Genomic DNA, 27,028 nt, shown 5'->3' on the forward strand with positions numbered 1-27,028 from the left:
CAGGGCCCGGCTCCCCAGCCGCCCAGAGTCTCCGCCGAGCCCCACCCCAGGGAGGGGCTCAGTGGCCGGGGCTCCCCGCCCCCCGGCGGCGACGGCTACGGCCGCCGCCGCCGCTACCCACTCTCACAGCGGCCGGTTCCCTCCCTTCTTCCCAGAAGAGGGAGCTCGGGTGCACCTCTCTGCCGCGGTGCGGCGCCGCGCAGGGCAGCAACGCTCCCAGAAGGCCGCGCGCAGGGAGGAAGTGCCGGGTCGGGAGAGCGTGGCCTGCTGGGAGTTGTGGTCGCTGGCCTGTAGGCGAATAGGCTAGCTTGCCGGTCGCTTGTGCGCCTCACTGGCTCAGTTCTCGCGGGACGAGGGCGGGGCGGCTCTCAGGTCCCCGCACGCGTTTCTGGACGCAGCGATCCGTGCGGCCGGCCGAGCGGGCCTTCGCGGTGGCTGATGCGAGCCATGGGGAAGGCTGGGGGTATCGCGGCGCGCAGGAAGGGTCTGGGGGCCTCGGCGGGAGGCCGCGCGAGACCCAACCCCAACCCGTTCGAAGTGAAGGTCAACCGGCAGAAGTTCCCGGTCCTGGGCAGGAAGGCGCGCCACGCCGTGGGGCTGCCCGGGGTGTCGCGCGCGCGGGCCGTCCAGAAGGTGAGTGGCGGGGGTCGCGCCTCCGGGACGTGGGGACGTGCCGGGGCCGCCGCGGTCCCCGGAGCTGTGAAACGGAGGTCCCGGAGGGCGCTGGCGCCCTGGGGCCGCTAGGAGAGCCAGAGGCGCTCCTTTCAAGACATCAGACTCAGGCCGGCACGGCTGGGCGTTCTGTGGTGTGTCGTGTGAGCCTTCACGCCTGCTGCCCTTGCACGCGCGGCGGTGACGTTGCCCTGGAAAGCTGCTGCCGCTTCGTCGAGGTGCAGCACACGCGTGTTCGTCTCTCTCGGGCGTGGGTCATCGCTTCTGTGCCCCGTGACCCATGCGCACACCTCCTACAGCCTTGTCTCTCGGGGACTCTGAGCTATTGGTTCGGGGATTGTGGATGCTCTTCCTCCCCGGGTAGGCATACACGGGATGGGGATGCTTCACAGACGTTTGGAGAGCACGTGTTTCTGTTTTTCCAAGCGCAGCACCTTGTCCCTTGAGAGGAAACTGAAATGCTTCCTTCTTTCCTGTACTTAGGGTTCCAGAATAATCTGCACCTCTGGAAGTCAGTGCAGATGGAATTCTCTATATGCAGCCTCTGAGACGCGTTCTTTGGTTTGTTTAGGATATTTGTTGTTACTGTAAGGAATATACACTAGTATTTTATTGAAAAGTTCAAGTAGGTGGGAAAGTTAAGGCACAGAAAGGGCGTATATGTTTCCCAAGGTCTCAGAACTGGTAAGGGCCAGGGCTTGCGCTGGTTTGAATGGCTGTGAAGCCTTAGCTCTGTTCTAGCTGCTGGGAGATAAAGGTCACCTGAGACTGGACCCCCTGCCTTCTAGGGCGGCCGACTGTGTCCCGTCATACAGTGTGCTCTCCGGTCCAGCTTTGAACTGAATCGGTCGGCATCCTTCCTCCAAGGAGTGGTCACGACAAACTTAGGATGGCCTCTGATCAGTGCCCCGGGATCCACCCCAGGGCAGGCTCTGGGATGGGACGGTGTGGGCTCTGCAAGAGCCGTGTTTATTTTCACCCCGTAGGCCTCAGTATTCTCATTTCTAAAGTGGGGATGGTAATAACCGTCTTTCTCTACTAGTGCTTGTAAGGTTAAGTAAGTAGCACATCTGGCACATAGTAAGCATTCTAGCATTCTCTACACACTAGCTATTATTCTTAAACTTCTCAGCTTGTCATTCTCAGACTCCTTCCCAGTCTGGCCCAACCTGTTGTCCTTGCTTTGCCTCTTACAACTCAGTTTGTCCAAAAAGTCCTACCTTACCCCCCGCCAAGTCTCCCAGGGGCTGGTGCAGGTCACCGCCTCTGATACTTTCCCAAGCCCTACGGCCCCAACAGGGCAGGTTGCTCACGCCTGTAGCCCCTGGTAGATTCACCTGTCAGGTGCCACACCTCCACGTGCCCGGGGCCCCACACCTCCGTGCTCTGTGCTGAAGGCCTGGGGTGAATGGCCTGGAGGGAGGTGTTGATGCCTCCTCTGATCCCAGTGCTTGGCCCAAGTACTTAGTAGAAACAGGCCTTTGAAGGAATCAGAAGTAGAACCTGAGTGCTTTGGGGGCTGACAGTCTGGAGGAGGTACAGTAGGAAAATCGGAAACTTCTTCCTAGTGGGAGCCACACTGGAGCTCGGAAGGGCGAGCAGAATGTTACAGGTGGGGACCGAGGCACATCGTCCCCTGTAGCGGAGAGTGTGGCACGGCATGGGGTGGAAGAGCTCAGAGCTGTCCCAGGGGAACTCAGGTCATCCAGGGCGGTTAAAGCTCGATGTGGGGGAGTGGGGCGGACAGGGTGGCAGGGGCTGGGGGGGCCGCGTCTTCTCAGTGACAGTCCCTCGGAAGTAAACGCACTGGCCCACGTGCCCTCTCTCTTGTCAGTGGCAGCGCTTTGGGCAGCACGCGCCATCTCATGGCTAGGCCTCACCTTCCTCAGTTCTCACAGAACTTGTGAAATAACAAGAGTTAACGTGTCCATGACCCCTCACACCAAATAGGCGTCGTACTAAGGGGTTCGTATTGAATCCTCGCGGTCAGTCTTATGAGGGAAGTACTGTTACCCCATTTAATGCATGAGGAACCTGAGACAAGAACGGTTCCAGGCCTTTCTTCAGGTCAGGAATGGAGGAGCTGAGACCCAAAGGATTTAGCTTGAGTGTGACACACACCGTGCCCGGCTCTGTCCTGAGCCATCTTGTGGCTCCCGTACCGACAGCCTGAGGTGATTACTACCATCACTTCCCTTTTATAGGTGAGGCCTCTGGTGGACAGAGAGGTGAGGTGCCTCCCAGAGTCGTAGCTGGGAAGTGGCGGAGCTGGCGGAATTCAGTGTCCACACTCTTGACCTCACCTCCTGGGCCTCACACACGTGAATGACCACGAAAGTGCCACGCGTACTGGTTTGGAGTCGCAAATAACCGTTAGCAAGCAGACAGATTTATGGATCTGGAATCCGAGAGGTAACAGGGATTGACTGTTTACCAGCAAAGGCACGTATGTACCAAAGAGAAAACGGGCCCGCCTTACTACAGTCTTTGTTGTCTGCGATCGGTTACGGCGTTACGGTTTACATATAGGGCTTCCTGTTCAAGTCCTTGTTCATGTCTCCCTTCCTCTCACCAGAACCTTAGCTCCTCCAGCTTCTCCACCTGGTGGAGCTACCCCTGCGTGCTCCAGCGTTCTGCTTTCTTTTGGTTGCTGTTGTTTTTTCTTTAACCTTTAGTACTGGGCATGGAGGTCCCCACGCATGCTCTAGGGAATCCCCTGGGCCCCAGACGGTCCTCTCTTCGTCTCCATTGTATGGTGGCAACCCAGCTTCCCTCAGTAACTGAGGTCAGTCTTTCCAGCTGGCAGCTCAGCCCCTTTATTTTGACTGTTGGTTTCAGTGGTCTGAGGCGTACAAAATGGCCAGGTGGCAGTGTCGTCTTACGCTTCGTCGGAACCATCCCGTGTCCCCTTGTAGGAACGTTTTCCCTTTAGGGACCAAGATCGCCAAGCCATCAGAGCTCCGAATTGCACCGGGACCAGTGTGAGATTTTTCTGTGATCTGTTTTCCAGCGTACCCAGACATTACTAAAGGAGTACAAAGAAAGGGATAAGTCCAATGTATTCACAGATAAGCGCTTTGGGGAATACAGTAGCAACATGAGCCCAGAGGAAAAGATGATGAAGAGGTTTGCCCTGGAACAACAGGTATGCAAGACAATTGGAGGAGGGTCTTATGTTGCAGACTGAACAAGAGTCCAGCACAGGGAGAAGGCAGTTGCCCCGTGCCCGTTGTTCACCTATACTTGGGTGGGCACTCACGCACGAGGTGCAAATCCTGTACCTTGTCTGCGTAGGCCAGGGGGAAGCAGCCTTTTGCAAATACCGCTTGGGTGGAAGAGTAGCTTAACTAGAACGTGCAGCAGGATGTGTCCTGGCGTTCTTGACTCAGTTGCTCCTGCGGCTTGGTCGGGTGGATTGCGAGTAGGTTGTGGAACATCCTGGTGGGTAAAGCTGCATGAGTTACCGGTGGCTGAGCTGGCCCACTGATTTGGTTATCTTCCGGGGGTTCTGTTTATATCTGAATCACTGCTCACGTGACCCAGAATAAACTGGAAACTGCTTGGGCTGCATTGTTACATTATGTAAATAGTGGAAGAATAACTGATTTTTGCTATTAAATGGTGGGGAATTTTTAGGAAATTGATTTTTTTTTTTTTCTTCTGTCAGCGACAACATGAAAAGAAAAGCATCTACAACCTCAACGAAGATGAAGAATTAACTCATTACGGCCAGTCTTTGGCAGATGTCGAAAAACATAATGACATTGTCGATAGTGACAGTGATGCTGAGGAGAGAGGAACGCTGTCTGGTAAGGGCCGGGAGTGGGGGCAGTCTGCTCATCATTACTTTCTTCCAGCCCTTGGAGACCTAGGAAAATGTGGGATACAAGTGCCACATCTCTAGCCTCTCAAGAATTGTACACGTGACAGGGTCTTTTGTGTATTTTTTCACTATGTCCAGAGGGTGTATATGTACATAGACAAAGGCTTTTTTAGGCTGAGAAAGCACTTCCGTATCCCTTATCTTATTTGAACTTCACCACAGCTCATTTTTACCCGTGGCTCAGAGAAACAAGGTGATTAGTGTGACCCATGATTCAGAGCCATGGGTAGAACCCACCTCACTGACTGCCATCACCCACACTGCTTTGCTACCCCTGTTTAGTCAGTTTGGTCTGAATGTTTGAACTAACGGTTTTACGTGGTTCTTTTAGTCTTTATTACTATGGAATCAATTATGGCAGTTTGGGGAGTAGTTAATACTGGGCTTCTTATTTGTAGATGGTATCGTGGTACCAAAGCAGATAAAATTTAGCTTCGGGGCAGCTGGGTGACTCAGTGGGTTAAGCATCTGACTCTTGATTTCGGCTCAGGTCATGATTCACAGTTCGTGGCATCGGGCCCCACTTCGGGCCCTGTGCTGACAGCACAGAGCCTGGTTGGGAATCTGTCTCTCCGTCTCTCTGCCCCTCCCCTGCTTGTGTGCATGCTTGCATGTGCGCTCTCTTTCTCAAACAAACTAGGGGCGCCTGGGTGGCACAGTCGGTTAAGCGTCCGACTTCAACTCAGGTCACGATCTCGTGGTCCATGAGTTCGAGACCCACGTCGGGCTCTGGGCTGATGGCTCAGAGCCTGGAGCTTGCTTCCGATTCTGTGTCTCCCTCTCTCTCTGCCCCTCCCCTGTTCATGCTGTGTCTCTCTCTGTCTCAAAAATAAATAAACGTTAAAAAAAAAAATTAAAAAAAATAAAATAAAATAAACAAACCAAAAAAAAAAAGTGTCCCATTTTCCAACATCTTCAGAAAGATGCAGAAACTAAAACTGACTTAAAGCTTTTATCTTTACAGTGTGTGGAAAGCTAAGGCATTAAAGCCGTGATTGCCCTTTGAAATTTGGATGCTCCTGGGGTCAGAAGGCTTAGGACGTAGGGCACACATGGTTCTGTTGCATGGCACTGGGGATGGGACCACAGCTGTGCTGAGACTGGGAGGTTGTAGAAGACTAGTTTCATCTTCTGTGCCTTTCTCTTTGTCTTCTCATTGTTCGAGATTGTTTTGAGTGCTTAAGTGTTAAACACGGTCACTTAGCTGGTCATAACTCACTGTGGTAAAGGTAAGCACTTGACACCTTCATGTTTCCAAACTGGCCTTCACAAGGTGAGTGGCCGTGGCCTTATTGGCACAAGAGGCTGTGATGCTCGGGTGTCTGGAGGAGACGCTGGATTCCATGTCTTCCTGGTGTTGGGTCTTAGGGGCTTGACTGTTCATTAGAGATTTCCTGGCATCCTTTGATTTTGGTTATAAGCTCACCAAAACCCAGGTAACTTAGAAAAGAAAGGCTCTTATATTTGAAAATATGTATACTTACTATAACTTCACAAAGGAATCATTTGGAAACACATTCTGTTTTGTCCAGCTGCATGACACGGTGTAGTCTCGTATATTAGGAGAGGTGACAGGTGGCTGTTACTTCCTTGTGTAGCTGCAGAGGCTGAGGTTGAGGCTGGGCATTGGGAACTTGCCTGGGGCTGCAGAGCCAGGTGGAGCTATGCCTCACATCCCTCTGGGTTTGACTTAAACCGAAACCACAGTGTTATTCTCTATCACATTGTGAAAACAAGCATTTAACATACTGTAAACTATAGTTGGATTTCAGAATACATAAGTATCTAAAAAGCTTTCTAATTAAATCCTGATATAAGCACACTGATGGAAGATTTTTTTTCCAAGACGGAATTTGTTGTTTTTTTGGGTTTTTTTTAACGTTTATTTATTTTGAGAGAGTACGCGTATGCGTGCGTGCAGGGGAGGGCGAGAGAGAGAATCCCAAACCGACTCTGCACTGTCAGCACAGAGCCTGACTTGGGGCTCAGTTTCACAACTCTGAGATCATGTCCTGAGCTGAAATCAAGAGTCAGACACTTAACTGACTGAGCCACCCAGGTGCCCCATGACTGAATTTCTTATGTAATACCACCTTATTAGTTAATGGTTTGTATACTTTTATTTTCAGAAAATATTGTAAATAGTCTTGAATTACTAAAATACTAAATAGTGTTTTCTGATAAATTTTCTAGGAAACAGAGGAATTGTTTATTTGATAAATACTGGCTTATGTAGCAGGCACTGTTCTTGGTGCTATAAGAATAGCAGTGAATAGGGGCGCCTGGGTGGCTCAGTCAGTTGGGCATCCGACTTTGGCTCGGGTCATGATCTCGCAGTGTGTGGGTTCGAGCCCCGCGTCGGGCTCTGTGCTGACAGCTCGGAGCCGGGAGCCTGTTTGGGATTCTGTGTCTCCTTCTGTCTCTCTCTGCCCCTCCCCCACTCAAGCTCTGTCTCTGTCTCTCTCAAAAATAAATAAACATTAAAAAAAAAAAACAATAGCAGTGAATAAAAGCTTCCTGCAACTTACTACTGGGAAGACCCAGACGATAAACAAAAGATGTCACTAAATTATATGGAATAATTGAAAGCAAAGTGTTGTAGGGTAAAAATAAAGTAAGTTCCAGGCTGGAATGTGCCAGTCAGGTAGTCTTGATTTTAGCCTCACTGAGAAAGAAGGTGGTGATCACATAAAGATTCAAGGGCAAGAGTGTCCAGGATGATCCTTACCTCAGGTGGGAACATGCCTGGGGCGAGGGATGATAGCAGGTGGGTAGACCAGAGCTACCTAGGCCACAAGAAAGATTTTGGCTTTTACTGAGGACCTAAAGCCATCAGAGGGCATGGAGCACGGAACGACTTCGTCTGTGGGGCCGAGCCAGGAGGATTGCCGCATGAATTAGATACGGGTGTGGGAAGAGGAGAGGGATCGGGAGATTCCCAGGGTTTCAGCCCGAGCACCTGTTAAGGTGGGACTGCCAGACTCGGGAGGGGCTGGAGTGTGACACAGACTGGCTTCAGGCAGTTTGAAATGCTGTCAAACCTTCCCGGGAGGCCTCAGGCCTGGAGCTGCAGCCTTAGGGGTGGGAGGGAAAGAGCGGATGAGGCATCCTGGAGCTGCTGGAAACCACTGAGAAAAAAGCCTTTCCAGGAGGGAGTGGTAAGGGTCCCGAGCCCCTGGTGGTAGGCGCAGTGAGAACTGGTGAGCCTGCCTCGGTGGGGAGCCCATCCAGCAGTGATGGAGAGCCCAGGCGACCCAGGACTAAAGGGCCCAGGAGCAGTGAGGGTGATAAGAGCACCTCAACGGGAGAGAAATCAGATAATGACCCAACAGAATGAGAAAATTTGATTTGGGACAAAGGTGGTTGAATTGCTCAGGTCATTTCCTTGAGTAGCTGGGAAGGGATGGCCCAGACACTTGTGTGGTAATTGAGGGGCCGAGGATGATGCCCCAAAGATGCTCTCTGGTTGGGTGGGCGAGACTTCTAGTTTTCTCAGCTGAGAGCGGGTGGAAACGGAGCCCCAGCCCTAGTGAGCGGGCCGTGGAAACGATGTCGCCGACCGGGAGCCTCAAGAGCCTGGCAGTGTTACATACGATGCGCTTCCTTCCTGCGCACACGTTAACCTGCGCAGCTGTGGCGGGGGCAGGTGCTCGATGCGATCTCAGCAGGTGGCGGCAGCATTAACAAGAGGGCTGAGGCTGCCAGCAGTGTGGGACCCTGGGCCCCGCTGGGGAAAGCAGCCTGGACGTTCTGTTTCTGTTACCGGAAGTGAGTATGGCTTAATGTATAAGCCTCCATTTTCTCACCTGAGATACTGGGTTTTTTAAGGATTCTTTCCATTCCAAAGGTGATGATTCCCACAGTGCTTTCTCTCTCATCTGCCCTGGTAAGTGGGGCCGGCTGAACATCAGTGTCGTATGCTGCTGGCTCGGGTTCCTGCCCTCAGGACTTTTTAATCTCCGAGTCCCTGCCCAAGAAGGTGTGAAGAATGTAGGTTCTGATGCAGCCCGAACCTAAGGTCTCCCTCCTAAGACTCCTCACTCGGCTTGTTTAACAGAATTTGCTGGTCTTTTATGCAATGCAATCAGCAGGTAGATCCTTGGGGTTTCCAGTCATCAGGTCATGATCAAGTGGTATTCCATGTCTGGGTTTTCTTGGAGAGGTCTCGGGCGTTTCTCAAGTGCCACTGTGCCTGTGGTCTCGTGCAGCTACTGCGTGTGACCGTTTTTTCTTGAATACGGAATTGGTTCTCAAGACCACACTTGGGTAAACGCTGGTGGACCAGGGCAGGAAGTGGGTCCTGCGCCAGCGCCTGGGCTTCACAGACGTGTTTTCTGTTCTTTGTTGCCAGCCGAGCTGACCGCCACCCATTTTGGAGGTGGTGGTGCCCTCCTTCACAAGAAAACTGCTCAGCAGCAAGGCGAGGAGGGGGAGAAACCACGGTCACGCAAAGAACTGATTGAAGAGCTCATTGCAAAATCAAAACAGGAGAAGGTGCGCCAGCACACTCGGTGGGGGCCTCTGTCACCAGAGACGCTCGCAAAACACTTTGGGACTTTTTTCCTTGTGCATCTTTAGGCTGTAGCTAACGTTTTTCTGTGTACTTAATAGAAGCATTAATTTTGAATAGGGGTATTTTATTTCACCATGTATATACTTCTCATGGTCCGTTGTGTTTTGGGGAGGGGTGTTTTTTGTCTGGTTGGGTTTTGTATTTTGACGTTTTATCATTGTTTTACTACCGGCAGACTGTTCAGAGCGTCTTAATGAACAGTTTACAGCAGGAAATTAGTTCTGTGTGATGAGATTTTGTAGCTTTCCTTTTACAATACTGATTTCTCGTGGTCTGTCTATTCTGCTGATGCATTAAGTGTTGACTCTGCGTCGAGTGTGGCCTGGACACTGACGTGGGGCTGCTCGGTCGGGGCCCAGCAGTAGTGGCACACACCGTGTCCCTTCTCTTTCCCCAGAGGGAGAGGCAGGCACAGCGAGAAGATGCCCTGGAACTCACAGAGAAGCTGGATCAGGACTGGAAAGAGATCCAGACCCTCCTTGCACACAAAACACCCAAGTCTGACAACAAGGACAAAAAGGAGAAGCCCAAGGTGGGAGTCGAGTTGGTTGACCTTTCTCTGGGAAGAGGTGGAGGCCGGCGTCTGCTCTGGCCTGTACCTGACATCAACAACTGTTTCCTTTTCTCTTGGTTCCTGCGTCCTCCGGTGGGCAGGAACTTTCCTAATGCATGTAGTGTCCGCGTAGAGAGACAAAAAGTGACTTCCATATCTACTCCTGAATAGTTAAACAAAAGAAAATGGTGGTTTCTTAGTACGAGAAGTCCTCGAGGGTGAGACCTTCTTCAGATGGTGTTTGAATTTTCCTATTACACGTTTGTATGTTGATGTATACAGTTACTTAGTTTTCCCTCCAAACAGCATATGGTTCCTACCACGTTCTTTTTAGTGCGAATTGTTGGAAAAGCTGCATTCGCACGAGCGACTGGCTTCTAGGAGATGCCTAGGATCTCGCTGGCTGGCTGACGTGTGGCCACCTTTGTGAGCCGCTCTCACTGTCGTTGCTGCCTTTACCCAACCCACATTTTGCGGGCTTCATGCCTAATGAGCAACGTCTTGTTAAAGCAGCGTGTTTCTAGAAGAATTTCCCAGGAGTGAAAATCCCTATGTATCTTTACTTAAAGTGCCCTCAAGACCGAGGCGCCTGGGTGGCTCAGTCGGTTGAGCATCTCACTTCAGCTCAGGCCACGATCTCATGGTTCATGAGTTCGAGCCCCGCGTCGGGCTCTGTGCTGACAGCTCGGAGCCTGGAGCCTGCCTCGGATTCTGTGTCTCCCTCTCTCTCTCTGTCCCTCCCCCACTCACAGTCTATGTCTGTCTCTCTCAAAAATAAACATACATTAAAAAAATTTTTTTTAAAGTTCTCAAGACTGATTAGAATAGCTTTCTTTCAAGAAGAAAAGACTCAGATATGGTTTGGCTTCATCCACCATGGTGTCCAGGGATTACTGGACATGCAGGAAGTGGCTGTGCAGGTCATTTTAAAAAACCCTAAAAATGAAGTTTCTTCTTTCTGCCCTAGCCTGACGCATATGACATGATGGTCCGTGAACTTGGCTTTGAAATGAAGGCCCAGCCCTCTAACCGGATGAAGACACAAGAGGAACTGGCGAAGGAGGAGCAGGAGCGGCTTGAGAAGCTGGAGGTATGGGTGTGACTGTGACCGTGACCTGGGGCCCAGCGCCACTCGGCCCACATGGTCCCCGCGGGAGGCCTTCTGCCTTCTCTGAGGAGGGTCGCAGATGCACGGTTTTATCAAAGGAATCTTAGACTATTTGAAGTTTATGTTTATTTTACTATAAGTATCTTTTTTATTATAGAAGCAAGAAAAATGCAGATAATACTCAAATACACCAAATAAACAGTGAGTGTTTGCTCTAATGCCTATGCCTCAGAGCAACTGCTAACTATAAAGTGTACTGCTTTCTCAACTTTTTTTTTTTTTGTGCCTTAAAGAAGCCTTTTAAAATTTCATACATTAAAGCAAAAATTGGGGCACCTGGGTGGCTCAGTCGGTTAGGCATCTGACTTCAGCTCAGGTCATGATCTCATGGTTCGTGAGTTCGAGCCCCGCATTGGGCTCTCTGCTGTCAGCTCAGAGCCCACTTCGGATCTTCTGTCTCTCTCTCTCTGCCCCTCCCCTGCTCACTCGCACTCAAAGATAAACACTAGGGCTCCTAGGTGACTCAGCTGATTGAGTGTCTGACTTCAGCTCAGGTCATGATCTTGCAGTTCATAGTTCAAGCCCCACACCAGGCTCGCTGCTGTCAGTGCAGAGCCCGCTTCAGATCCTCTGTCCCCCTCTCTCTGCCTCTCCCCTGCTTCTGCTCTCTCGAAACTAAAAAACGTTTTTTAAAAATTGAATAAGTAAACATTGTAAAAAATATACGAATGTTGGCACACCATTCTATGTCTGTCCCTTTCGGTACAGCCACATCACGAGGCTCCTCTGTCACCTGCGTATTTCCAAATAGCGGTGTGGTCGGGCTCGCGGCTTGGACACACAGACCACACCGCGGGGTGCCTGCCCTCTTCGGTGGCTGTGCACTGGGGAGTTAAGTCTGCATAATTTAGCCAGTAAGACCTTAGAACCACAGGCTTGCCTTCCTTGTGACTAGAACATCCTTGTGCCCCACAGCATTTATTTTCATTCCTGTGCGATAGGAGGTCCCCCACTTGATGCCTGCTCGCCTGGCGCCTGCACATTAGAAAGAAGACAGCAGGCTCAAAGCCGCTGCCGCAGGGACCGGGGCCCGGGGGAAGGAGGGCAGGGACGGCGTGCCTCCTGCCGACGAGCTCTGTGCGCCCAACAGACGGCTTTGCTTTCTTTCCCGCTCAGGCTGCCAGGCTGCGGAGAATGCTCGCAAAGGACGAGGATGGCGGCACTAAAAAACCAAAACATCAGTCAGCGGATGACTTAAATGACGGCTTTGTCCTGGACAAGGACGACAGGCACTTGCTTTCTTACAAAGTGAGTGTTTGCCTTTGCTGGTCGGCTTGCTCTGTGAATTCAAAAGCACAGTTTCCGGTGTCTTGTTTAATGGGTTTATCACAGGTGGGAAGTGTAAATCTCTGAGAACACTCATGCGCTCTGTATCTGGGTGTCCCTGGCGGGTCAGGTCCCGCGCCTGGAAGCAGGCTGGCTGCCCGGAGAAGGGGCACGCTAGTCCCCTGCTGTGTGTTCGCCTGTGAACATCGGCCACTTTGGTTTATGAGGGCTCAGCATGGCTGTGGAGCGAGTTGAGTAAAATCATCGAGTTTCTGAAACCGGTAGTTTTTAGTTCACAAAGTCTGTAAAGTCTACACCCTTTCCCCTTCAGAGCAAATCAGGTTTCAGGGCGGGAATACAGACGTAGTTTTTTCAGCAGAAAAGGATCCGAGGCAGGAAACGGAGTGCTCACAGAACGCCGGGCTATTGAGCAGGAGGGGACAGTCGGGGGTCACCCCCAGGTGTTGAGGTCCTGCCACCTCCAGGTGCAGCCCAAATGTTACGAAGTCCCTGCTGACCAGTCATCTCCCAGCCCCAAAGCCAGTGGTGAGACACTGCAGACGCGGCCACCAGAGCCCATGGCCACTGGTGCACCTTCCACGCCTTGCCGCCCCGTGGCAGGAGCTAACCCTTGCCCAGAGCCCTCGTGACCAGGATTCAGGAGGCTGTTGGCAGGCCCTGCGGCTCAGGAGCTCACCGAGGTGGGGCCTGGTGCCCGAGGGCGAATGCAACACAGGGTTGGTGCTCCGTGTGCAGTGTTTTGACGTGGTTATAGGATGTGCCAGCTGCGCGCTCCCCGGGGAAGTGAGCCTGCAGTGTCCCTGTCTATTCTACTCCAGGATGGAAAGGTGAGCACCGAGGAAGAGCAAAGCAGGGAAGCCGGTGATGACAACAGTGACGAGGAACAGGATGAAGGCCCGAGCGAGGACTCAGAGGAGAGCAGTGGCCCTGATGGGCACTCGGACCTGGAATCGGACGTGGAGAGCGAGGAGGACAGAGAGACCCAGCAGGCTCCAGGGAAAAGGCTGAAAAGCGATGGTCACAAAGCTCGAGAAGCTGCCAGAACAGAGCTGCCCTATACCTTTGCAGGTAGACCGCTGGCTTTTCTTATGTCTTGGGATGACCTCCGCGACCTGGGGATATGTCTACCTCGCTGGGGCCCCTCTGAGGAGTGGGGGCCGAGGGCACGCTTCTGGGCACACGGACACCAGCCTACCTGTGAAGTCTTGGCTCGTGTCATTCTCCCCGCTGTCTGGCCGGAGTGTTAGCCAGCCTTTGTGGTGTGACTGCAGGTGGTTTTGTGGGCCCACGGCAAAATGAGGACGCCACGTGCCTTGCCTTAGAAGCTCTCTGTGCTCTTTCCATGGCCAGCCTTTTGTGGTGGAATCGTGGCCGCCCCGGAGAGCCAGGGCAGGGCCTGGGAAGTTGGGGAGCCGCCTGTGAGGAGGCTTCCAGTGTTCAGACCTGGGCAGTTGAGTGGCCACATAGCATCTTGTAGCGAACGTGGCGTGTCCTGTTGTCTGGTTTGCAGAGAAGAATCATCTGGTTCTGGTGAGCAGCCCTAGGTTGTCCCGTGACTTAGGGTCACTTCCAGAGGAGACACTGGCGGGCGAGGCCTGCGACTGGTGGGAGTCTGGGGGTGGTGCCGACACTCTGCTCACATGGCTTCTCCCGTGTCGGTCTGAGCCCGGTCTGGACACTAGAACCAGCGCCGTGCCACTTGAACCTCCCGTGTGCTGGGCGTGGAGTCGTCGTCTCACTGGGGCTGTGCTCGGGTGCCTGTCACTGATCGTAGCCGTCCCACCTCACCTCAGCCCCAGGACGCTCTGGAGCACGTGTTAGATGCACCAGAGGTAGCTGTGGTGTGAGGCGAAATGTGTCTGTAGAATCGTGTGAAATCGTGTTCTGGCGAAGTATATCCCTAATGTTCCTTTCCGTTCTTAACCTCTGGGTTATCAGAAACATGAGTCTCATTTTGAATAGTAACCGTGGCATGTGTTTTGTGTTTTTGATAGCCCCTGAGTCCTACGAGGAACTTAAATCCTTATTATCAGGGAAATCGACGGAAGAGCAGCTCCTGGTGGTGGAGAGAATTAAGACCTGCAACCACCCCAGCCTCGCGGTGGGAAACAAAGCAAAATTAGAAGTACGTGCTGGGTGTTGTGGGTGGCAGGGCAGCCCCGCTCCGGGTCAGAATGCTGACTGTCACGCGGTGCGCCTCAGCGCCTCGCGGCCGTGAGCACCGCGCGGTGACCGCGAAGTGGGGGTCGGGGCAGGCCGAGGGCCACCTCTGCTGAGCACAGCACCGTTGCCGTCCGCCTGCAGGCGAGGAAAACCAGGCTCAGGGAGTGGCTCACCTGGCCGTCAAGTGGCAGAACTAGACTTAGGGAGATGAGTAACGGGGAAGGTGCCCCTCTTCCTGCTGGGTGCGCGCATTCACGGAGCAGGTCGCGGTGCCGGTTGTGTGCTTGGTTGATCTTCAGGCTTGGGTGTTGTCCGCCATGATGGACGAGTGCACACCTCAGCCCGCAGCTGTCCCGTGAACCCACCGCCCAGTGTTCCACAGGAATCTTGGCCTGTGTTTCGCAAGGTGCCCCCGTCAGTGGCCCCAAGGTGTGTGCGCACGCGCTTTAGTCAGAGTGTAGGTGGCAGTGCCTTGCACGGCTTGCGTGCCTGTGGTCTTTATTCTGGGGCTCAGCACTGAACTCTGTTCCCAATCTGTGTTCCTGTAGAAACTGTTCGACTTCCTCTTGGAATACATTGGAGATTTGGCTACAGATGACCCACCAGACCTCAGAGTAATTGATAAATTGGTTGTGTAAGTACAGAGGGTGTTGAACTGGATCACGGGGCTGAGTTGAACAACTTTTATCCTACTTACAGCCACAAAAATACACCTCGAGTTACTAAGGTTGCCCTTGTAAATAGACCCCACAGCATACACCAGCTACGGTGACCTCAGTGAAGACGCCCCATCTGCGTGGCGTTAGCACGCTGCTCCTATCACCCTGGAGAGCGATACGATGTTACCTACAAACAGGTTGACTTTAAGACAGTTGAACACTTCAGACTCGTTCCTGGTGCTTGAAGATTAGCTTTCTGTTTCGTTCACCAGTACAATTTCAAGCTCTGCTTGGACAGGTGAAAGGTGTTTGGGACACGGGGTAGACTCCATCGTGGTGTCCAGGAACCCACCCCCTCCAGGTTCACGCCTCAGTGGACCCTGACAGGCTCGTGCTGTGAGCGTCAGGGAGGTTGGTCCCTCTGGTCTGCCTGTTCCCACCCTGCCCGGCGATGGCTGGAGCCCTCGCTGCACCAGAACTCCTGTGAAAGCAGGCCCTGGAGTGCGGCTCCTGGGCCAGGTCATCGGAGGGAGGTGTGGGGGAGGGAGGATTAAGTGAGCACAGGTAGCTTATGGGTGCCTCTCTGGGGCCAGCCACACACTGCGCACCCCACCCCCCATGCCACCTTCTGCCAGCACGGCAGGGCTCACAGAGGGTTCCCGTGGACAGCACCTTGGCACGGTCTTCTGAGTGTGGCACGTAGAACGTGCCGCTGGTGGCATTACCTTTTCACTAGCATTGCTGCTAAAATGTCAGGGTGTTTTAAGAGATGGCAAAAGTAAGTGTAGATTGTTATAAAACAAGCACTACTGGGAAAATTACCTGGATCGCCAAGAAGGCCAGCCAGATCAGTAAGAGGAAGAGTGGATTCATCCAGGGGCTTCCAGTGCATCACAGGGAATCAGTGAACGTGAAGTTTGGGGGCTCTTTTTCTGTTTTTGTTCTCTGGAGTCATTTTCACCTGACCTGTGTTTCTGATTAACAGGCAGTTATATAATCTTTGCCAGATGTTTCCTGAATCTGCAAGCGGCTGCATACAATTTGTCCTCCGAGATGCCATGCACGAGATGGAAGGAGCGATTGAGGCCAGAGGCCGGGCGGCGTTTCCAGGCCTGGACGTGGTGAGCAGGGGTGTGGTCTCAGCCACCAGGGGCCAGTGGCATTGGCCCCTGGGAGGGCTCACTGAGTACCGTGCGTAGTAGTTAGAGCTTCCAGACTGATCTGGAGAACAGGCTGGAACTAGGTGGGAAGGATTGTTTATCCATTAACAGCGAACTAAAATGTGTTTCGTAAAAGAGGAGACTGTGATTTGATTCCACGCACATGGGGCTGTGCGTGGCCTTAGTGGCAGAGAGACTTTAGGGCGAACAGAACACGTATGTTTTCCTAAGGCCCCGAGCCCTTGTGCTGGAGCTGCTCGGTCCCAGTGTCTGCTCACTGAGGCACCTGCGTGGCTCCGAGGTTTCTAATGGTCCCGTAAGAGCCGTGGGCTGCACTGTCAGCCTCGGTGACTTTGAAGAAATACTTGTTCCGTCTGTCCCATATTCTAGTCTTTTCTGTGGAAATGTAACAGTGATTAACAAACTTAAAAATACAGGATTTACGTGCCTGGTTTTAAAGCCTCTCCAGAGCAGGGTCTGAGCCAGTGTCCATGCACCGCTGCTGCGACTTCCTTCTGTGAGCCTCGGCCCTTAGCAGACTCTCCCTGTTTACCTGCTGATTGGTGGCCAAGGAGACACAGCCTGTCTCCCCACGGAGTGTCCGTGCAGAGACCATGCAGCGGGGCCATAGGCAGCGCCTGGGCCCCATCCCTGCTCCTTAGATGAGCTGTGTGGCCCTGGCCTTTCTCCTCGTCCGGAAGCGGGGGTGACGGTTACAGTAATGTCTGCCCTAGAGATCTGATATGAGGACTCATGACCTAACACGCGGAATGTGTCTGTGTCACTGCCTGGGTGCAGCAGTCACTAAGCTGGGGCCATCACCCGTCACGACCGTTCCTTTAGCGGACACTCGTGGTCTGCTGCTGGCAGAGCGAGGGGTCGCGGGGGGCGGGGGTGCTGGGGGCCAGGTGGGCTGTCCTCCACCTCTGCCTCCCTGTGCCTTGTGTCCCCTGGAGTCCCAGGTCAGAGTGAGGTCGAGGGCTCTGTGGGAGGCCCTCCTGGTAGGTCTGTGGTTGACCGTCGAGCCCCCTGCCAGGAGCGGGAAGGAGTGGGGTCTCCTGGGGTGCACGTGACATTTTCAGAGTGATCTAGTTCTGGGTGTTCTGGGGGATTTCTTGGTGCCTTTGAACAAGATGAAGGGTCTGCAGATTCGACGCTTTTCTGCTTTAATCTGTGAGCCAGCCTCTCCGGTGCCTCCCAGGGTGGGTAGCCTGTGGGTGCACCTTTCCCTGTTAGTCCCTGAAAAGTAACTGCCTGTGATTGTCGCCCTCTTGCCCCCGTCTTCGGGGCCCCCATCCACTGCGTGCGGCCTCGTCTGTTTCGTTTTTGTCCCAGAGCCACCACTCACGCCCCGGTTCTTCAGGGCTGGGCCGAGCCTGGTGCAGTGGGACTCTGTGCGTTCTTTTCTCCTCTTCCCGACCCGGCACTTGTCTGCCCCGCCCATCTCCCTGTCCCCAAGCCTCAGCACCTGCCTTCACCCATGAGAGAGAGAAACAGTGGCCTGTGGTCTGTAGCGTAGCTTTAGTCTCCACGGCTCCCACTCTGAGTCTAGCCGAGGGCGATCTCACGTGTTTGAGAGGAATTATTTCGGTGAGCAGTCTTCCCGCGTCCTCTGCCCGTTTCTGCCAGGCTGTCGGCGTGTTCGTCAGTGCTTAGCGGCTGCTCTGGTGGACTCTGGCGGGTGTGGTGAGTGTGACAGAATGGGTGTGAGCCAACACGTGCAGGGAGGTGCCGCCCTGGCTACCGGAAGGCGGCGAAGGTGGGACATGGGTGTGACGTCGCAGGCGCTCCGCTGCCCTTGACCGGGACGGTCAGAGCCCGATTTGCCGCCAGGCCCTCTGTAAAGGTCGTGTTTGAACTTCACTCTGCTGTGTCTTTAATCCGTGTGGTAACGCTTTGTCTTTTAGCTCATTTATTTGAAACTGGCTGGGGTGCTGTTTCCGACCTCTGACTTCTGGCACCCCGTCGTGACGCCTGCGCTCGTGTGCATGAGCCAGCTGCTCACCAAGGTACGTCCTCGGGCCCCGCTCGGTGAGCCCGTGGCGGCGCAGGGCTTGTGACCCTCGGGGCCACGGGAGGGAAAGTCACCCAGCGGGGCGTGTGGAGACGACCAGTCAGTATCTCTGAGGCTAGAAGTGGCCCCAGACGAGGTTACAGAGGATGTGACACCAGAGAAGACAAATTCATGGTGAAGGCATCAAGTCGGATGTGGGGTCTTGTCCCCATTTTGCTTTAAAAAGCCCAGATAGTCTCGTTCTCCTTGGTCAGGTGTATGGCTGGTTCACTAACGGTGGTACTTGCCATTGTAACTGTTCTTGGGAAGGGAGAACACTAGGGTCGCCTCCCCTGAATAGAGCATGCAAGGGAGACACACACACACACACACACACACACACACACACACACACTCCTCTGTGCAGGTGAGGCTCTGGGGCCACACGTCTCACCCGGGAAGCCAGGTTGCATACCTGGTGCAGCCTTCCAGAACATCACTCCTGACCGCTGACCATGCCCTGTGCCTCTGTGCCAGTGTCCCGTCCTGTCCCTCCAAGACGCGGTGAAGGGCCTGTTTGTGTGCTGCCTGTTCCTGGATTACGTGTCCCTGTCTCAGAGGTTCATACCCGAGCTTATCAATTTTCTCCTCGGGATTCTCTACATCGCAACTCCAAACAAGCAAAGCCAAGGTGAGCTGGTTTGAGGGAGCTTTCTCAAGTTCATTACACGTTAGCATTCTTTTCGAGGATTTTTAAAAGTAACTTGTACTACTTGTAGAGGGTGTGGGACACGGGAACGTTAGGCCAAATCATCTGGAACCCTGCTGTCCAGAGGAGCAGCCTTTCCTTCCCCCGCTTTTGTTAATGTTTATTTTCGAGAGAGAGAGCGCATGATTGTGTGGACACACTGCACCCTGAGAGAGTCGGGACCCTATTGTCTGTGTCCCCCGTGTCAGCCAGCAGCCATGTGCACGAGCCTGGACAGTGGCATGCTGGGTATGAAGCACAACGACCAAGACTTCCTGTTAAAGATAGTAAGACACATCAGGGTTTTTTATATTGATTATGTGTTGAGATAATGTTTTTACATTTTGGGTTAAATAAGTATGTCATTAAGATCTATCTTTTCATTACTTTCTCTTGCAACAAGAACTTCTCACTCACTCTGCGTGGCTCACATCGTCTTTCCAGCGGCTCAGCCCTCCTCTGTGTAGTTTCTAGTTTCTACTGTGGGGATTTTGGGAGGAGTAGCCATCAAAAGCAACATTATGACAGGAGGGGGTTGTAGTGTTTGTTGATCTTCTAGACTGCCCCCTACTCTCCACTCCCCTGTCTGCCTCTGGCCACGCCCAGGATGTGACCACACACCCTGCTTCCCTCTTGGGTTTTTGAGGTGTCACTTGATCTCTGCCCCTCGCTCTTTTGTGTCCGTAGGATCAGCTTTCCTGCCCCGACCGTAGATCGTGTCTCAGGGATAAGGTGCAGATCTGATGCTGCCTGTTGTGCAGAGCACCTCACCAGTGCTGGGGTGGGGGCGGTGGGACGATTTCAGACCTTCAGGGGTGCGGCTGAGGGAGCCCAGCAGCTCCTCTGTCCAGTACCCTAAACATGGGGCCTGTCCTGCTGTCCCCTTGTGACCTCACGGCAAAACCTCCCTGCACGCCGCTCTGCTCCCTGGCCACTGACCCCGCATCACATGCTCCAGCGTGCTAGGTGTGCTTTTGGGCCCTGGAGAGGCTCAGTCATGCCCTGGGAACCTGCTGCAAGATGGTCATAGCCCAAGGTGAGGGCTGCAGTGAGATTCGCTGGACGCTGGGGTGGGGGGAGGCGGGGGGCAGGCTCGCTGTCAGCCCACCTTCCCCTCCCCCTTTGCCTGCTGTGCCTGGAGCCCACCAGGCCTGGCAGGCCGTGCTTGCTGCCTCAGTGGCTCTTCAGGGCAGTAACTGGGTTAAGTCCTTGTCACTGGCGTCTGTCCTCTGTGACAGGCGTTCTCTGACCTGGCTGGTTAACTGTACCATCTGCCTCCCGCCCTCCCCCTGCTTTGCTCCACCATTATCTGTCTGATACTCACTCAGTCTTGTTCACTTCTGTCGTGTGGGTGTTGTCTACTGCCTATCTCCCCAGCGAGGTCAGGGACCTGGTCTCTTCCCTCAGGCACCCCTACGAAAGCTGTAATCCCACCTGTGCGTGATAAAGATAGGGTGTGTGTGTCAGAAGTGAATTTTCTACAGGCCTCACCAAGTAGAGCCTGCCCTCTGAGCCCAGTAATGCTCAGAGGCTGTCTCTGTCCTTGTCCCACCTGGAATTCAGGTTACACTCTGGTGCACCCTTTCAGAGCATCTGGGAAGAATTCAGAGTTGCTTTTGGTTTCTGATGAAGAGGACATAGCCACATGGCAGAGGAGAGGCCTCTCCCTCCACTGGGCAAATGGACTGAAGGCCCAGACTAAGACGGAGGCCAACCACGTGAGGTAGGTGTATGGCCTGGGGCACCTGGGAGGGCGTGCCTCAGTGCCTGGCCTGGAGCCAGACATGACCAGGAAAGCACTCAAAGGGACGCACCGGTGTCCACTCTGCAGAGGATATAAACTTAACATGTTTATATGCTCTAAAGACTCTACAGAAAAGCTGTTAGATCTAATAAGTTAATTCAGTGAAGTAGCGGAATACAAAGTCAACAAAAAATGTCAGCTGCATTTCTATGCACAGTGAACAATTGAAAAGAAAATTAGAGAATTTTACTTACAGTAGTGTCAAAAAGAATAAAATATAGGAATTAACCAAGGAGGGAAAAGACTATCGAAACTATAAGAGGTCACTATAAATGAAATACATCCCATGTTCATGGATAGGAAGACTTAATCACCTCCAAATTCTGTCACATTGGGAATTAGGTTTCAACATGTGAATAGGGGAAGGTCATAAACACTCCGTCTACAGGAGGAGGAGTATGAGGAGGACCAGGGGTTTTTGTCAGAAGTCTTTATTCTCTGATTTTCAGAATCGTGGGTTCTTTCAAGTGTTCCTTTGTCGTAGTAAAACAACAGGTTTACCATCCTAATCATTTTTTTTTTAATTTTTTTTAAAGTTTATTTTTTGAGAGAGACAGAGCATGAGTGGGGGAGGGGCAGAGAGAGAGGGACACACAGAACCCAAAGCAGGCTCCAGGCCCTGAGCTGTCAGCACAGAGCCTGATGCAGGGCTTGAACTCACCGAGATCGTGACCTAAGTCGAAGTCAGACGCTCAACCAGCTGAGCCACGCAGGTGCCCCGGGTCTTAGTCATCTTTAAGAGAACAGTTGAGTGGTATTAAATAGATTTGCACTGCGGTGCAGCCACCACACATTCATCCCCGGAATCTTCTCATTTGTAAGACTGAAATTGTATACCTATTGTACACTCCCTCCCCAGCCCCAGACTCCCACCATCTACCTTCTGTCTCTGTGGATGTGGCTCTTCTAGGGACCTCACTGAAGTGGAATTACAGAGTATTTGTCTCTTCATTTTTGTCTTATTTCACTGAGCATACTGTCCTCAAGGTGCAGGTATCAGAATTTCCTTCCCTTTTTTTTTTTTTTTTTTTTTTTTTTTTTTTTTTTTTATTTTGGAGAGAGCATGAGCAGGGGAGAGGGGGCAGAGGAAGAGAGAGAGGAAGAGAATAGCAAGCAGACTCCACGCTCAGCACAGAGCCCCACATGGAGGCTTGATCCCACGACCCAGGGATTGTGACCTGAGCCAAAATCAAGAGTCAGATGCTCGACCGAGCCAGCCACCCAGGCACCCGAGAATTTCCTTACTTTTCAAAGGCTGAATAATATGCCATTGTCTGGATGGACCACGTTTTGCTTCTCCGTCAGCGGACACTTGGGTTCCTCCACATCTTAGCTATTGTCAGTAATGTCGCAGTGGATGTGGGTGTACAGGTATCTCTCTGAGGCCCTACTTTTAATTCTTTTCAGTGTATGTTCAGAAGCAGAATTGCTGGGTCCTGTGGTAATTCTGCGTTTAATTTTTTTGATGAGCCTCCACTCAGTGCCATATTTTACATCCGCACCAACAGTGCACAGGGTTCCGGTTTCTCCACATCTTCACCAACATTTATTAGTTCATTACTATCATTTTTTTTAATAATAGGCATTCTCATGGGAATCAAGTGACAACTCGTGGTTTTGATTTGCATTTCCCTAAAGACTAGTGACGTTGAGCATCTTTTCATGTGCTTATTGGCCATTTGTATGTCTTCTGTGGAGAAGTGTCCGTCCAAGTCCATGAAAGAAAAAAAAACCTGTCCTAAAATTTTGGAGATCTGTCTGCTTGATTTTGCAAATAGTAATTTAAAACCTAACACAGAGCCACTCTCCCAAAGTTGTTACTGCATTTCCCACAACGGTCCTTTAGACTTGGGGACGAAAGGTGTGTTTCGCGGTGTTTCTGGCCCGATGCCGTGAGCCTTCGGCTGCTGCGGACACTGTGCGGGCAGGGTCTCCGCTCCGGTGGCCCCGCGGCCCGGGACAGGTCTCGGAGTTGAGTGCTGCCAGGGTGGTTGGCGGAGGCAGTGCCCGACGGGAAGGAGACGGCTCCCGTCTGGCCACCGGCCCTGACGCCGGGTGTCGCCCTCTTGCAGACTGTCCTGCCTGGCCGTGTGTCTGGCTCTGGTGAAGCGCTGCGTGCTCACGTACGGCCCCCTGCCATCCTTCCACGAAATCGTGCGGCCCCTCCGGGCCCTGCTGACGGAGCACCTGGCCGCCTGCAGTCACCCCCAGGAGCTCCAGGTAAGGCTTCCCGGCCTCCTCGGGTGGGTGGGGAGCAGGTCAGGGGGCGTTCTTGTCACGAGGCTGTGACTCTAGGAATCGGGGACACCAAGGGGAAGGCGCAGTAGCGGGGTGCCGAGGGAGAAGGCACTCGGCCTGCACGGCGTCTGGCTCGAGAACCTGGTCTGAGAGCTGCCCTGTGGTCACGTGCCCTCTGGGCTCCGCATCCCCTGAGCCTCACAGGTTTTCTGAGAACAGTCCCACGGTTCTTTACAAGGTGACAGAAGCCAAGAAGGACCCCCTCGGTTTCTCTCAGCAGACGTCTTCAACAGCTGCCGGTTCTGTGGCACGTCTTTTGGTCGTGCCTTCGTTAAACTCCAGACCCTCCTTCCCGTGGGTGCCCCGCCTCCCCACCCTGTCTCCTCTGGAGTCGTCCCCAGCCGGCCATAGGCTTCTGTCCGAGGGGCCGTCAGGGCCATCAGAAGGCGAAGGCGGGACTGTGGTGTGTCAGGCCAGGCGAGCTGGCACACTCCCTTCACCCGCTCGGACCCCGTCATCTGCAGAGTTGACACTCGCCCTTCTCTCTGCCTGGAGCGCTGTCCCTAAAGACCGGCGGCTCATCCCCTCGCTTTCCTCAGGAAGCCAGGCCGTCCAGGAGGGAGTGGCCCCTGCTGCTCACCCCCTCCCTGGCCTCTCCTCCACAACACATTGTCATGTCTCTCCCCTGCTAGCACAGGGACAGGCCGTGTCCGTGAGGACAGGAGCTCAGCCGTCCCTTGTTGGACACCCTCCGAGCCCGGGCGGTCCACACGGAGTCACCTCAGCACGTAGAGATTGATGAGGCTAAGATGTCAACAGCTATGTCTTACTGTAGGTGTGGCTGTGTCTTGTCCTTTAAAGGACGGAGTGGCTCTCTGGTCCTGCGGGATTTGGTCTGACCGAGGGGCCTCGATGGTGCTAATGGACCCGGGGTGAGCCAAGCTGGCTGTGCCTCACGTGCAGTTCCCGTGGAGATGGGGCTTTTGGCCTCAGAAGCAACTGTGTGGGCCGGGGGTGAGGGGTGCTGTGCCCGTGGTGCCAGAGGCCTGAGTTCCAGGACACAGCTATGTGAGGGGAAAGGAACCGTCAGTATGCCGGCTTCTAGAAAGTTCCTCAGAAGTCACAGCCGTGGCGAAGGTACCTTAACCGTCTGGTTCTGTAAGGTCAGATCACAAAGTCGGGTAGAAACTCAGTCTTGCCCCCATAGTGTGGCTCCCCGTTGGCTTCCCCTGCACTCCTCGCCACTCAGGGTACAAGTGAAGGCTGTCCCGTATGTGTCCTTAACGGGTGGATCACTGACACCCATTGTGAGCAGTTTCTCTGGGGAAGGAGATTCCACTGTGTCTGCCGGACGCCAAAGCACAGGCGGTCCTCACTTCTACGTGTGCCGCGGTCTTCACTTCTACGTGTGCCAACAAAACACCCTTTTGCACGGGTCTCGGTGGCCCTGCAGTCCTGCCAGCCAGGACGGGAGCCGGCCCGCCGTGCACCGGCCCCCACCCCTGTCGGCATGAAGGGTGCTCCCTCACGGCCGGGCCCGCACCCCTTTACTTAGCGGAGGAGGCCGGGAGCCAGAGGGGCGCGGCAGGGGGGCCGGGTCTCTGTCCCGTTTCCTGCCCGGGGCCTGGAGGCCACACGCCGGCGGGCCTGCTGCAGCCTCCCCACCGCCTGCCCGCGTTTCAGGACCTGTGCCGGAGCGCGCTGGCCGCCATGGGGAAGCAGGAACGGCGCTACCGGCCGCTGATCCGTGAGAAGAGCAAGCCCGTGCCACTGAAGCTGTTCACCCCCCGACTGGTCAAAGTGTGCGTAGTCGCGGCCCCCCGGCCCCGCTCTGAGGGGTGCAGCCGGGGGTGCAGGAGGGCTCGGGATGGGGAGGGGGGGCGGGGGGAACAGCCACAGGGGAGCAGACTGCCCGAGGCGGGCGGGCCTGACCGCGGCTCTCCACTCTCAGCCTGGAGTTTGGGCGGAAGCAGGGAAGCAGCAAGGAGGAGCAGGAAAGAAAAAGACTGATCCACAAGCACAAGCGGGAATTTAAAGGAGCCGTCAGGGAGATCCGCAGGGACAACCAGTTCCTGGCTCGGATGCGGCTGGCGGAGACCCTGGAGCGGTGAGGAAGCTGCGGGGGCTGCCTGACGGGGGGGGGGGGGGGAGGCCTGGGCCCCTGACTCCCCGCGTCTCCACGGGTCCGGCGCCCGCGTGCTCGTTAGTGGCTCGTGGGCAAGACATCCTGCAAAACAACTAATCCAGAAAATGGGGTTTTGTCCTTTGCTTTGAAGGGATGCGGAAAGAAAGCGAAAAGTGAAACACCTTTTTAACAGTCTGGCCACACAGGAAGGGGAATGGAAGGCTCTGAAGAGGAAAAAGTTCAAAAAGTAAAGTTTCGCACATTAGGCAAGGAGATCCTGTAGACTGAACGTAATAAAGGCTGCTGAACTGTCAGTGTGACTTCTTCTTCCCCGCGCCACAGCCCCACAGTCCTCCGTGACAGCCACGCCAGCCGGCCGGGACGGACTCCTCCGTCGTCCGGACAAGCCTCGCTGAATCACAGGGTTTGGGACTGAGGGGATCCCGGCCAGCTTCGTGTTGGGACGACCACAGATACTTGGCTCCTGTACAGAAATCGGTGTACCTGGCAGGTGATACGGGGCCCGGCGCTGAGGCCTTGCCTCCCACAGGCCGGCGCGGGAGGCCAGTGTCACACAGCTTGTGGTCACAGCAGCCAGTCCTGCGAGGTGGCCCTGGGACCTGCACTGAGACACCAGTCCCTGAGGTCACACAGTCGGCCGTGGCAAAAACCACAGATTTGAGGACCGGCCAGGGGGATGTGGGGGACTCGGAGTGGCTGGCAGGACGGCCTAAGTGTGGTGGGAAAGAGGAGGTTGGCTGGTGGGGAGAATTGGCGGTTTGCTTTTGGCCAAATCGGGTGGTGCTGGAACTCTACGCGGAGTCCGGGGCCAGAATGCCCCTGGAGCACGTAGGGCTCAAGCCCCGACTACAGAGCGCAGCCTTGGGAATGAGGGAGGAGCACTCAGCCAGCCTCCCCTGGGTCGCCAGAGACAGGCTCGCCAGCTGCGTGGCTCCACAGAGCCAGGAGGGCCCCGGCAGCTGTCACAGGCACGGACCAGGCTGGCGACACCTCCTCGATGTGCAGGCCTGGCCAGCTGTCGTCGTTCAGCCCCGGGATCTCGTGCACCTGGGCCTCAGCCCGACGTCCTGCTCTTCGGTCCCACGAGGCTGGACCGGGCCGGCAACGAGCCCTAAAGCCCCAGCTTTGGATCAAGCGATCACTCTGCTCCCCCCGCCCCCCGGGCCTCTCCCCAAACCCCCTGGACATGTAATTCCTGGAAATGTCAGGATCTGTGTATCTGGCCCAGCCCAGCCCTGCCTCTTCCTGCAAGGGGTTCTGGAAGAAGGGATGAAACCCAGCTAGGACCAGCCTGCCAGGGGCAGAACCGAGGGCTGCTCCGAGCCTTCTGAGACACTATTTCCAACTCGTACCTCCTGCCCCTCCCCCGTGGCCCAGCTGGGAAAAATGAACGTGACCCGAACGTATCCTTTGGAGAAAGTGCTACCGGCTTTCTTCTTGGCTGGAGGTGGACTCCTTGCGCCTATTATCAGGCGGCGGGACTGCTGCTATCTTTACTTGGGAGTTTACTACGGTGTAAAGAGGGGGTAGGAATGCCAAGTTGACAAGGGGGTGGGCTGTGGACGCGCGTCAACTTGGAAGCCGAACCTCATTTCCAGAACTTCCCGTTACTTTCTGGTTCGGGTCGGCCAGTCAGACGAATCCTGGAGGGCATGTGGGTGGAGGTGGTGAGGTGCTGTGGGCGTCCGCCGACCTGGGTCAGGCTGGTGGCAGGAGAGGCCAGCGCGCTGCCGGCTGGACGCTGTGGCTCCCGCGGGTCCCCTTCCCCGGCCGCCTGTCCCGGGGTCCCGGGATCGGCACAACGCGCAGAGCCGCCGAGACACTGGCGTGCGCGGTCACGGCGGGGACACCCGCGCCGGCACGAGCCGGTGAGCGGCGGGAAGGCGCGCCGGCGCTGGCGCGCGGAAGGCGGCGGCGGCCCCTCCCGACCCGCCCGCCCTCAGCCTGCCGGCCGGAAGAGGAAGCGCGCCGGCGCCCACGT

At 54.5% G+C, this 27,028-nt stretch overlaps 1 protein-coding gene across 2 annotated transcripts; it reads left to right on the plus strand.

Annotated features, from left to right (window-relative positions):
• Window positions 1–361: 361 nt before the first annotated feature.
• NOP14 (NOP14 nucleolar protein) lies at window positions 362–25,340 on the plus strand. Of its 2 annotated transcripts, none has more exons than XM_025921886.2 (18): window positions 362–633; window positions 3,683–3,817; window positions 4,340–4,481; window positions 8,907–9,049; window positions 9,526–9,660; window positions 10,649–10,771; window positions 11,966–12,097; window positions 12,955–13,204; window positions 14,131–14,261; window positions 14,848–14,933; window positions 15,944–16,079; window positions 18,026–18,127; window positions 18,649–18,802; window positions 20,423–20,582; window positions 22,736–22,883; window positions 24,585–24,703; window positions 24,853–25,008; window positions 25,178–25,340. In XM_025921886.2, exons 1-18 carry the CDS (start codon window positions 439–441, stop codon window positions 25,275–25,277), a joined length of 2,547 nt encoding a protein of 848 aa, XP_025777671.1. In that variant the 5' UTR covers window positions 362–438; the 3' UTR covers window positions 25,278–25,340. The 2 variants fall into 2 exon arrangements, with proteins under 2 accessions (XP_025777671.1, XP_086561693.1); XM_086705567.1 differs by lacking the exon at window positions 362–633 and adding an exon at window positions 2,502–3,084.
• Window positions 25,341–27,028: the final 1,688 nt, after the last annotated feature.

This window comes from Puma concolor, chromosome B1 (assembly GCF_028749965.1).
Source record: "Puma concolor isolate L17-30 chromosome B1, mPumCon1.1.hap2, whole genome shotgun sequence".
Taxonomy (NCBI): Eukaryota; Metazoa; Chordata; class Mammalia; order Carnivora; family Felidae; genus Puma; species Puma concolor.

What these genes read in the sequence shown, in the direction of transcription:
- NOP14 (XM_025921886.2), top strand. Translation starts at nt 439, where the DNA reads ATGCGAGCCATGGGGAAGGCTGGGGGTATCGCGGCGCGCAGGAAGGGT. An exon ending in GCTGCCCTATACCTTTGCAG is followed by an intron (nt 13,205 to 14,130) that starts GTAGACCGCTGG and finishes TGTTTTTGATAG; the next exon opens with CCCCTGAGTCCTACGAGGAA. An exon ending in GTAATTGATAAATTGGTTGT is followed by an intron (nt 14,934 to 15,943) that starts GTAAGTACAGAG and finishes TCTGATTAACAG; the next exon opens with GCAGTTATATAATCTTTGCC.